The sequence below is a fragment of the Sinocyclocheilus rhinocerous genome, unplaced genomic scaffold, assembly GCF_001515625.1.
Source record: "Sinocyclocheilus rhinocerous isolate Xijiao unplaced genomic scaffold, SAMN03320098_v1.1 scaffold2275, whole genome shotgun sequence".
NCBI classification, from domain to species: domain Eukaryota; kingdom Metazoa; phylum Chordata; class Actinopteri; order Cypriniformes; family Cyprinidae; genus Sinocyclocheilus; species Sinocyclocheilus rhinocerous.
In genome coordinates, this window is record NW_015636540.1 from 53280 (window position 1) to 66180 (window position 12901).

Consider the following 12901-nt stretch of genomic DNA (forward strand, 5'->3'; position numbering starts at 1 on the left):
CTCTCTCTCTCTCTCTCTCTCTCTCTCTCTCTCTCTCTGTCTGTCACTCGCTCTGAATCTCTGAATGTGACTGGATCACAGCAGCAGACGCTCAGGAGGAGAAGAGAAGAGAAGAGAAGAGAAGCGGCGTGAGATCAGAGGAGTTGAGGTGAGACGCTCCACATGCTGCGATCTCTCTGTGTGTGTGTGTGTGTGTGTGTGTGAGTGTGTGTGTGTGTGTGTGTGTGTGTGTTCTGCATGAATGCATCCCGTGTTTTTTTGAAGGTAACACACGCTGCAGACGGTGAGGTGTCTCTGTGTTTGAGGTCATGTTGAAGGACGGTGTACCTGCTGATTATCACATCTGTGAGGTGTGTGTGTGTGTGAGTGTGTGTGAGTGTGTGTGTGTGTGTGAGTGAGTGTGTGTGTGTGTGTGTGTGTGTGTGTGTGTGAGTGTGACACCGTCTCAGCTGCAAAAATGTATTGAAATAATTATGGTTAATTATAAATATCAAGCTATAATACTTACTAGACTGAAACTATAATAGTATCTTAATGATGCTGAAATAACTGGGCCATCGCCGCATTGAGCTGAATAATGACTGTTGTCTTCTGTAGAGCTGCTTTACAGCTCAATTTGTTTTAAATTTGATACATTTTGCATAATCTGCAAGTCATATTTTCTTATGACTTGTTTATTGTCTGGTTTACAGTTTTTTTTTTCAGCTGCTTCCACACAGAATCTTCACTTGTCACAGTTTCTGAAAGCTGACACTCAAACAGCAGAAGCACACACCAAATCTACAAAACCATACACTAATTCTCAGCCTTTGACTCAGTTTTCAGTTTCATAAAACACTTTTTGCAAAACACAACACACAGTTCTCTATGTAACACACACAAGTCTAACAGGAATTAATATTATGGCAAAGCTGTTTGCAAATGTTTGCTTTTGAGATGTGTTTGTGATATTTTGAATGCAGCGCTTCATTTTGCAAGAGATGAGAGGCATTTTGCATTTTGTGTGCAGTTCTTGGATTTGTGTGTAAAGTTATGAAAATGTGTGTAAGCTGTTATTATAGAAACTCTATAGAAACCATGCTGTTAGTGTTGAGTGTAATGTGCGTCAGTGGTTTTGTTGTGGATTCTGCTGCTTCTTCTGCACATGGGCTGAAGCTCGTGCTCAGATCCAGGGCTCGGGTTTCAAGCTTCTGAAAGCAGTGTGTGTGAGAGACGGATGAGACACTGATACGCTCTGGCCGAGATCCCGTCGTTCCCACCATGTGCTCTGAGATCCACAAACAAGCTCAAACTCACTAAATGTGCTTCCAGAGCCACCGCATGCATTCACACCAGTAACTCAATTACAGAATTCTTCAGTTACACTACTTTAATAAAGTAATTGGAATAGTTACACTACTTATTACATCTTAGATAGAGTAACTTGTAATCTGTAACCTGTTACATTTCTAAAGTAACACTGATGGACACGATCTGCAGCGAACACAGGCCGTGCTGAACTCTGAACGGTGTTTAATCTGAAGCGACAGACGAGCGTTCGTAATCTCCTGAGATCCAGACACACGGTCTGTCAGCGATCTGACCTTCTGCTGTGAAAAGCTGAGCAGATCTGAGACGAGAAGCGCGTTTGATCTGATCAGCTCATGTGTTCGGTTTCTTCTGTGTTTAGCAGCCTGATCTCGTCCAGATGAAGGAGTCTTTGAGTGAGGAGCAGGAACAGATGCTTCTGGAGGATCAATAAGGCCTTCTATATGCTGTTTCTATGACCGACTGACTGAGAAAACAAGCATTAGCAGAAGTTATGGTCATGGTTAGGCTTTTAATAATAAACGTGGTCCAAAAGTCTGAGGGGACTTTATTAATGTGAGATTCAAACTTAACAAAGTTACGTACTGTTAGTAGAATGTCTAAAGTGGACTATCGAAATAAAGTGTTACCAAGTTTAAACTACATTAAACATTTGCCTTGGAAACTAGCTGAAATTAAAAAAAGTGTACTTTTTTATATTATATTTTATTTTATTTCAGTTAACATATATTTTAGTTTTAATTATGATAACCCTGGCTCCTGTGGTGCTGAAAACACTGAGACTTTCTCCCATTTTATGCTCCATTTCAACTTTCACTGACTTATAATTTGTTACAATGTGTATTAAATGATAAAAACACAAAGTATGAACATTGTGTTTAGTGGTATGAGAGGCTTGGACTGGTCTGTGTCGGTTCTTGTGACGCAGCATCCACGTCATGATGGCTGGATTTGTGAAATGCGCGTCAGATGGAGTTTTATCGCCGCTAAACGTTAGTGTGATTGACAGGACTGGGGAAGCGGAGCAGATGTCGTTAATTAGCGTTTGGACACCTTCAGGCTGGATTAAACACGTCAAACACGGATAAATCCTGGTGCTTCAGACGGACACCTCATCACAGCAGTTCATCTCTCATGATCTGAGCACTCTTAAATTAGGATTAGGGGTGTCGCAATATACCGATACTGACGATAATGCTGATATTTAATGTTCTAGGGTTAGTGGATATCCGGGGCTTAGCCCAGTGTCATTAATGTCTGTATCAGAATACACTTCAAATAAAATAGGCTATGTTGAAAAGTTACATTCACTCTTAAAAATAAAGGTTCCAAAAGGGTGTTTTTGCATAGAAGAACCATTTTTGGTTCCAAAAAGAACCTTTCAATGAACAGCTCCTAAAAGAAGCATTTTGAAGAACATTTTAAAAATCTAAAGAACCTTTTCTGCATTTAAAAGGTTCCATGGATGTTCACGGTTCTTCATAGAACCATTGATGCCAATAAAGAACCTTTATTTTAAAGAGTGTTGGCTAAGAGGCTTATTTTTTAAAAAAGGGACAAGTATAATTAATTATAATTTGCAATTACAAATTGCATAAATAATATTATGAGATTACATTTTTTAAATGTAATATTTAGAACACGGAAATATGAAATTATAGAAAAAAAATTTATACTTTTAAAAATGAGACTAAAATTACCAGTAGGTGGCAGCAAGCCACTGTCTCATGAGTCATTTATTCAATCGATTCGTTCAAAATGGCTGATTCTTTCAGGAATGAAGTAAGAAACTGTTTTTATGAATGAATCTGTGAATCTCTAATTCAACACGTTCAAAAACGCAAATTCATTCAGTAACGAAACACTGCAGTGTGCAGAGACACACAACATGTTTGGAACCTTTTTTTTTTTCCCGAAATAGAGCAAAAAGACAACATTTTCTCTACGATTTTAATCACTTAATATTGATTTCTTGTTTATTGAATTGTGTTGCCCTGACACTTAGTAAAGTCTGCCACAGACCATGCTTCATGCTAACCAATAATCACTTTAAATGCATTTGTGTGTCCTTGAAAGCCTGCGCATACCATAATTAAAAATCTGTATTTGTTGCTATACAGTAACAATAATCTAATTTTGACAGATGGTGAGATCAGTATTATGCAATTATAGGCTACAGTAATTTACAGATTCCTGAAGCAGCTGCATTTTGCTGTTTAAGTGCTGGTTTAATAGAAATGAGTTTAATGCGCATGGAAACTCAAATCTTGATGCACACAAGACAAGAGGTAATAAAAACATTCGGGGCTTCAGCCCTCTTAGCCCACCCCTAGCACCACCGCTGGTTGTAATATACCAGTATTGGTGATATTTAAAAAAGAATAGTACACATACCATTGTATGACAACATAATCCAGCACCAGCGCCATTATGGAGCGCTAAACTCTCACCTGTGATTTGTTTCATTCATACTGGACACCAGAGGGCAGCCTTGCGCAGAAAGTCCACAAGCCAAACTCACAGAAGTTATAAAAACTCACGACGTTCTGGAAAAACCGTTATACGGTCAAAGGTGTCCAGCTATCGCTGAATAAAATGCAGAAAGAATGCTGTGACTGATGAAACGTGAAGAGAATTAACACACGATTGCAACAATATATGGTTTACCTGTGTTCTTCAAGCCGTCTCGGGGGTTTCCATGAGGATATTGTGTTTTTATAAGGCAATGTTAATTGATATAGCCTTTCAGTGTACAGAATAACATAAAATATAATTTCTGCCTCATTCTGTGATAAAAATCAGCTCACAGAAGGAAGTTATTTCAAACTTCCTAAATTTCTATAGATATGGCAATATACCATTATCGTGAATTTTTATGATGACAATACGTTTGTAGTGAAAAATCTAATGTCGTGACAGCCCTAATTAAGATACATTACTGAGAAGCACCATGAGGTGACATATGAAGTCTGTTTTTTTTTAAATGTATTAAAATAAAGTGACTTTATTATTAAAAGAAGAACAAATATCTCCCAGTGGGGTCAGAATAATAAACCTGATTTCACTCTGAATTGAGTTTATTCAATAGTAAATTTATCTTGATTTAAGGATTTTTAGATTCTTGTGCTGGAAATCAATACAAAAATAATGAGGAAGAGATTCATTTTTGCAGTGAATTGATAATAAAATGCTAGACGATGATGGTCAGAGTACAGCTTTTACAAACCTTCACTCATCCTATTTAAAGTCTGCAAGTCTTTTGCATTTGCATAGCAACACCCTAGCAACCACCAGTACACCCTAGCAACTGCATAGCAACACCCTAGCAACCACCAGTACACCCTAGCAACTGCATAGCAACACCCTAGAAACTACCAGTACACCCTAGAAAACACCCTAGCAACCACCAGTACACCCTAGCAACTGCATAGCAACACCCTAGCAACCACCAGTACACCCTAGAAACTGCATAGCAACACCCTAGAATATACCCTGTTTCATGTATTGATACTGTAAAGCTGCTTTGACATAATCTGTATTGTTAAAAGCGCCATATAAATAAAGGTGACTTGACTTGACTAGTTTCACTTGATGTACTGAAATAACTCAATCTAAAACTGAAATAAAAATGTAAAACTATATAGACGTATTTAAACAAAAAATGACTAAAAAATGACAAAAAATAACAGTTTTAACTGAAATGAAAATGCAAAATAAAAAAATCCAATTCAAATGAAAACTATAACAGTATCTCAGTGATACTAAAGTATCATCTTGTGTTTTCAGCTGCTCTAATCTGGATATTGTGAGAGGGTATCTATGGTAACGGGGGTGTCTGGTGGGCAGGGCCTCATCACTGTTTGGTGCGGTTGTCCCGGCAACAGCAGCAGTGTTAGTCTGATGTTGTTCTGATGTTAGTCTGATTTTGGTCTGGTGTTGGTCTGATGTTAGTCTGATGTTGGTCTGATGTTGGTCTGATTTTGGTCTGATGTTAGTCTGATGTTGGTCTGATGTTGGTGTGATGTTGGTTTGATGTTGGTCTGATGTTAGTCTGATGTTAGTCTGATGTTGGTCTGATGTTAGTCTGATGTTGGTGTGATTTTGGTCTGATGTTAGTCTGATGTTGGTCTGATGTTGGTCTGATGTTGGTCTGATTTTGGTCTGATGTTGGTCTGATGTTAATCTGATGTTGGTCTGATGTTGGTCTGATGTTAGTCTGATGTTGGTCTGATGTTGGTCTGATGTTAGTCTGATGTTGGTCTGATGTTGGTCTGATGTTAGTCTGATGTTGGTCTGATTTTGGTCAGGGAATCAGGCAGCGGCTCGGGTCAGCCTCGATCCGTTTTAGATCAGGGATCAGTTTCCAGCGCTCTGGGAAAAATACTATATTTATAGCGGTCAGAGGAGCAAACGCTCGCCGAGCATCTCGCACATTGATTAGCTGAGGCATATTCTGGATAATGACATTTATGCAGCATGTGTTCTGTTCTTCTTACCGCTGGTTTTCTGAGGAACTAGAGATGAAACATCTGACCGATCACAAAATCTGAGCACAGTTTGAGAGGATGTTGAGATCTAAAACTAGAACTATAACAACAGTTAACTATGACTATAATAAAAATAATGACGTAGATAACTATAACAATGATGATTACAATAACTAAAGATAGTTAACTATAACTATAATAATCAATATGATATAGAAAACTATAACAATAACTATATATATATACATAACTATAAGTAACATTAAGTATAGTGATAATGTTAACGATAACTGTAATGACAGCTAGCAATAACTATAACATTAACTGTAATGATAACTGTAACGATAACTAAATTGAAACTATAATGATAACTTTAATGATAACTTTAATAAACAATAACATTAACTGTTTCATTAACTGTAATGATAAATATAACAGTACATATAACATTAACGGTAATGATATCTATATCCATAACCTTAACAATAACTATAATAACTATAACGATAACTATAATTATAACTGTAATAGTTATAACAATAACTTTAATAAACTATATCATTAACTGTAATGTTAATGGTAATGATAACTATAACCATAACTGTAACAATAACTATAACGATAACTATATTGATAACTATAATTATAACTAAGAACTATAATGGTAACTTTAATGAATTATATCTAACTGTTTTAGTTATCATTCCAGTTAACATTACAATACATACAACATTATCTGTAATGATTACTATAATGATAAATACAACAATAATTACAGTATAATGATAACTATAATGATGACTATAATGATAAATTAAATGATAACTATAATGATAGCTGTGACAATAGCTGTAATGATAACTAGAACGATAACTATAATGGTAACTATAACTGTAATGATAACTGTAGCTAAGTATAAAAGTAACTATATCATATAGTCTGAGGTTAAAGAGTTGTTTTGTAATTGTAATAATTTCAGCATGAAATGCATTAGTGTGTGTGTGTGTGTGTGTGCATGCATGTGATGTGTGTGTCGAGTGAGTGAGTGTGTGTGTGCGCAGTGCTCATTATGTCGTCTGCATATATTCATTAATGTGTGTCATTCTCCCGCTGCTGAAGTATCTGCGGTTCTGTGCATGTTGCTCTCTTAAAAGTGTCATCTGATGCTACATGCACTTTTACAAGTTGTTTGAACTGAAATGTGTGTTGGCAGTGTGTGTACACAACCACCCTATAATGATAAAAATCCACCCAGTGTTTTTTTTATTTATCTCAAAGCGAGCCGATCTCAGATGCCTGTCTGTGTGACGTCACACAGACAGGCCCCTCCCATTATAGTTTGATTGACAGTAGCGTTTCGGCACAGACCGGACTGGTGTCTTACCTTAGCTCCGCCCTGAGTGAGCTGTCATCAGTCCGCCATTGTTTCACCGCCGGAGCAGATGTAGACAAGAATGACTCCTAAGCGATTGAGGTGTTCTGTTGCTGGATGTAATAATGAACATAGCAGTCGGGAATGCGCCCCAATCTACATAAATGCGTCTATGTTCGCACAAATCATTCGTGATCCAGCTTCACCTCCAGAAGAAGTGAGTATAAGGTTTTTTAATGAACCTTTGCAAATCGCTTTTCCTAATAATGTGCTGATTAGCAAGTTTCATGATGAATGCGGCTAAAGTAAACAGTCTCTCTGAGAGCAGCTCGGAAGAGAGGGGCGGGGCCAGCAGAGCTCATTAACATTTAAAGAAAAATGCTACAAAATAGTTTGATTGACAGTAGCGTTTCAGCACAGACTGGACTGGTGTCTTACCTTAGACCCGCCCTGAGTGAGCTGTCATCAGTCCGCCATTGTTTCACCGCCGGAGCAGATGTAGACAAGAATGACTCCTAAGCGATTGAGGTGTTCTGTTGCTGGATGTAATAATGAACATAGCAGTCGGGAATGCGCCCCAATCTACATAAATGCGTCTATGTTCGCACAAATCATTCGTGATCCAGCTTCACCTCCAGAAGAAGTGAGTATAAGGTTTTTTAATGAACCTTTGCAAATCGCTTTTCCTAATAATGTGCTGATTAGCAAGTTTCATGATGAATGCGGCTAAAGTAAACAGTCTCTCTGAGAGCAGCTCGGAAGAGAGGGGCGGGGTCAGCAGAGCTCATTAACATTTAAAGGAAAATGCTACAAAACGGCTTGATCTGAAAAGAGCTGTTTTTGACAGGGTAAAGAAATTTTAACCAAACTATGTTACAGACTTTTCATTAAGACCCTAAAGCATCATATCAACTTCTGGAAAATGGGCATCGGATGACCCCTTTAAAGGATAAGTGCACTTCCAGAATGAAAATTTCCTAATAATTTACTCACCCCCATGTCATCCAAGACGTTCATGTCTTTCTTTCTTCAGTCACAAAGAAATTACGTTTTTTGAGGAAATCATTGCAGGATTTTTCTCCATATAGTGGACTTCAATGGTGGCCAACGATTTCAAGGTCCAAGATACAGTTTCAAAGCAGCTTCAAAGAGCTCCACACGATCCCAGCCGAGGAATAGGGGTCTTATAATCATAACAATCGCTCATTTTCTTACAAAAAATTATATTTATACACTTTTCAACCACAAATGCTTGGCTAGCGTTAGCTCTGTGATGCGCGTCTTTATTAACTGATGTGTGACGTAGGCGGAAGCACCGACCCAGTGTTTACAAAGCCAACATGCAAAAAAAGTCATTGCCCTTTACAAAAAAGGTAAAACAACGATGTCGGATGATTTTAAAGTTGGAGGAGAAAATGAGATAGAGTTTTTAACCAAAGTACACAGATGAAGAACTAACCGCGCATGACCTTTCCAACAGGATTACATAATGTGTGAAGACATATCGCAGAGCTAGAGCAAGCCCAGCATTTGTGGTTAAAAAGTGGATAATTATTAATTTTTTTTAAGAAAATGACTGATTGTTTCGCTAGATAAGACTCTTATTCCTCGGCTGGGATCGTGTGGAGCTCTTTGAAACTGCATTTTGGACGTTCAAATCACTGGCCACCATTGAAGTCCACTATATGGAGAAAAATCCTGGAATGTTTTCCTCAAAAAACGTAATTTCTTTGCGACTGAAGAAAAAAAGACATGAACATCTTGGATGACATGGGGGCGAGTAAATTATCAGGAATTTTTTATTCTGGAAGTGGACTTATCCTTTAATATCTTACGATGATTCAGTGTCATTCTAGCCGTTGAAATGCCTCCACCTCAGCGCATCTCTCACAGTGTGAGTTTCCCCTGTCTGGATAAATTCACCCGCTGTGACTGCACAGATCGGGCTCTGATTGCTCAAACTGGCCGCTCACTGTGTGCCGATCATAATTTCCTTTGTTAGTGGCTGCTCTCCGGGGATCAGAGGCCTAATCTGACCAGCGGGGTGTCAGCGCGGCCTTGTTCCCCTCTGGCATTCGTCAGATGACAGCAGCAATTATCAAGCTATTTTCTGTCTTTGACCCGCAGCTCTGTGACGCACGAGGAGCCGCAGGAGCACACGGTCGGTCCAGCCGCGGCCTGCATGAACCACACACACTGAGGTGAGTTTCACCAGCGCTCACACCCGCTCTCACCCGCACGCTACGAGTGATCACTGATCAGAGGAGACCATGTTTCTGTCTTTGCCCCGCAGCTGTGTGACGCACGAGGAGCCGCAGGAGCACACGGTCCAGCCGCGGCCTGCATGATCAGCGCAGAGTGATCAGTGTGTGTGTGTGTGTGTGTATGTGTCAACATGTGTGTCATACTGCAGAATACTGTATCCCACAATGCACTGCACTGCGCTGACCTGACCTCCACTTCCAGTGCGACCACTAAAGGCCAAAGAACCAGACTATAATGATTACTATGGCGATAACTGTAACGTTAACTATAATGTTAATGATAACTGTAACAATATCTATAATGATAACTATGATTATAATATAATTATAAAGTTAACTAAGATAACGGTAACTATAATAACATTAACTATGATCACAATAACCATAACGAAAACTATAATAACTATAACAATAATGTTAACATAACTAATAAAAACTATAACAATAACTATGATGAGAACAATAACCATAACGTTAAAGATAACTATAACATTAATGATAACCATAATGTTAACAATAACTATAATGATAACTATAACAATAACTATGTTGATAATGATAACTATAAAAACTATACCAATAACGAAAACTATAACATTGAACTATAATGATGATAACTATGACGATAACAATAGCTATATAATAACTTAAATGATAACGATGGCTATAATGTTAATGATAATGATAACTATGACAACAATTATGCTAAAAATATTGAACGCTTTAATAATGACTATAACGATAATGCTAACGATAATTAAAACTCTGATAACTATAACAATAATTTTAATAACTATAACAATAACTTTAACGATAATTATAACTTTGACAAAGATAATGTTAAAAATTATGATACCTATAACGATAACGTTAACTATAATGTTAACAATAACAATAGTGATAGCTATAACAATATGTAACTACTGTATAATGCTGACTATAACAATAACTGTAACGATAACTATCACGCTGTTGTTTTGTCGTCTGTGACTTTAAATGCTTGAGCTCCTGATTGGCTGTCAATGTTTTTATCATTCATCAGCTGGAAAAATTAATTCTGAAACTGATTCCAGTGATACTTTCCCTTTTGTTTTTATCATTATTTAATTTAAGAACGAATTGTGTGAACGGGCCTTAAAACAGAAATCATATCAGCCAGGATTTTTACAGTTACATAACACTGACTTAACAATGCAGTGTTTTTATGAGATGATCATATGATATGATACTACTCTTCAAATAGTTTGATTATATGCTGCATACTGTCGCAGATGTAGTACACAGTATGCAGTGCACTGGTGTCTCGCGTCATTGTTACAGTCCTCATTGTTACAGCACTTTCTGAATGAAATGCTAAACGCTTGAGATTGATTTCCGTCTGGATCGATACACAGCAGACTCTAGTGAAGAGCGGGCAGATGTTCCTGCAGACGCAGCTGATCAATGAGGATCATTTACTTCATGACCTATTGATCAGACGCAGACCGAGTTACACATGAACTAGTCGAAGGCTAAATCAGACATCTGCATCTGTTCTACAGGAATATACTGTATGTGTGATTATACAAGTAAAGCAAGTCCACTCGAACAGATCATTTGTAGCAGTGACAGTGTAAAATAGCCAATACGATTCTTTCCAAATAAGCCATATTCAATATTGTTTTTGGTCATGTTGCCCAACCGTAAGCAGAAGTGAATGGAAAGTGTAGCCGTAACACTTGATAGCTTCAGTGGTGTAGGTGTTCAGACAGATGATGGGGTTTGCTAAAGTTAGTTCTGTGAAAGACACAATCAATCAGGATGCTGCTGCTGTGTTGAACAGCCTAAAATCCTCCAGCATATGGATGTCATGTTTGTGCACGCTCCATATGTCCGGTTTGCCGTGTAGCCGGTATTTTGTGCGTCTCACACCCTTTGCTCGATGTCGGGGTATCGAGTGACCCTAATTTTAGCCACAAGGCTGCAGGCCGATCATACACACTGAACACAGACTCAGAGCGTCACACATAAGAGCAGATTCACATGCATGGGTTTATTCTGTCTGAAACTGAAAGATTGCTGTAGGGTTTTTTGTTGTTGTAATGTTAGCTCCACTCTTGTTGCACCTGCTCATTCAGACATGCATTAATTAATATAGCTCTTGCTTTAATTACTGGCATTAATTAGTGAACCTCGGACTGTAATTAATCACAGACAGAAGCTCATATCAGACTCATTCAGAGCTCCAGAAACATGTTGAAGCTGTTTATGATCTGATGAAGTACAACGAGAAGAACACAGATGTGAAAGATGATCCAGAGAGATGATATTCTCATTGTTTACAGATTAATGTAAACACACACACACACACACACACACACACACATGTTGTGTTTCCATATTTTATGGGGACATTCCATAGGCGTAATGGTTTTTATACTGTACAAACTGTATGTGCTATTGCCCTACACCAACCCTACCCCTAAACCTACCCCTCACAGGAAACTTTGTGCATTTTTACTTTCTCAAAAAAACTCATTCTGTATGATTTATAAGCTTGTTTCCTCATGGGGACCTCAAAAATGTCCCCACAAGGTCAAAATGTTCTGGTATTACTATCCTTGTGGGGACATTTGGTCCCCATAACGTGATAAATACCAGGTACACACACACACACACACACTCAAACACACACACACACACTCACACACACACACACACACACACACTGACTATCTGTGTGTGTGTGTGTGTGTGTGTGTGACTATCTGTGTGTGTGTGTGTGTGTGTGTGTGACTATCTGTGTGTGTGTGTGTGTGTGTGTGTGACTATCTGTGTGTGTGTGTGTGTGTGTGTGTGACTATCTGTGTGTGTGTGTGTGTGTGTGTGTGACTATCTGTGTGTGTGTGTGTGTGTGTGTGTGACTATCTGTGTGTGTGTGTGTGTGTGTGTGTGACTATCTGTGTGTGTGTGTGTGTGTGTGTGTGACTATCTGTGTGTGTGTGTGTGTGTGTGTGATTATGGTGTTTGCTGATCCGAGCTCCGGTCGAGTCGTAGTTCAGCGGATGAACGTCAGTCTCGTTTGAGGAATGAGCAGAATCCGGGTCAGTACTGAGGTGCCACTTTTCACAGATACGTGATGAAGACCAACAGAACTAAACAAACCCAGACAGCGGAGCTCATCCGATCGTCACACACATGCTGTTATTGTCATTCCAAATACAGTCTTTTAATAATGACATCCTTCCTGGTATTTTCTGGGTGTAATTTATCTTCAGAAGTGTTCGTCAACAACTTTTAAGAATCATCACAGAGAGAGAGAGAGAGCGAGAGAGAGAGAGAGAGAGAGAGAGAGAGAGGTCTATTTGGCACCATTTCTATCCCATCAGAGCTCAGTCCAAATCCTCTCGGCCTGATCAACAAAGGCTTCTTTGTGGAGCCGTTCATGACCCGCTTCTGCAACACATGACCAAACACCCCAAACCTGACCA

The 12901-nt window shown here is 38.6% G+C and overlaps 1 protein-coding gene across 3 annotated transcripts in view; it reads left to right on the forward strand.

The window, feature by feature from the left end:
* The first annotated feature begins 65 nt into the window (after window positions 1-65).
* LOC107747907 (filamin A-interacting protein 1-like) overlaps window positions 66-12901 on the forward strand; it is a 56631-nt gene continuing 43795 nt past the window's right edge. The window contains exons 1-2 of one of the 3 annotated variants that reach the window (XM_016562518.1): window positions 133-148; window positions 9295-9368. Coding sequence is in view for 1 of the 3 variants with exons in the window: in XM_016562516.1 (XP_016418002.1) it covers window positions 9250-9368 (119 nt within the window). In the remaining 2 variants the exon portion in view is untranslated. Of the gene's footprint in view, window positions 149-9220; window positions 9369-12901 lie in introns of those variants that run through there. The other 2 variants (XM_016562517.1, XM_016562516.1) reach the window with 2 other exon arrangements.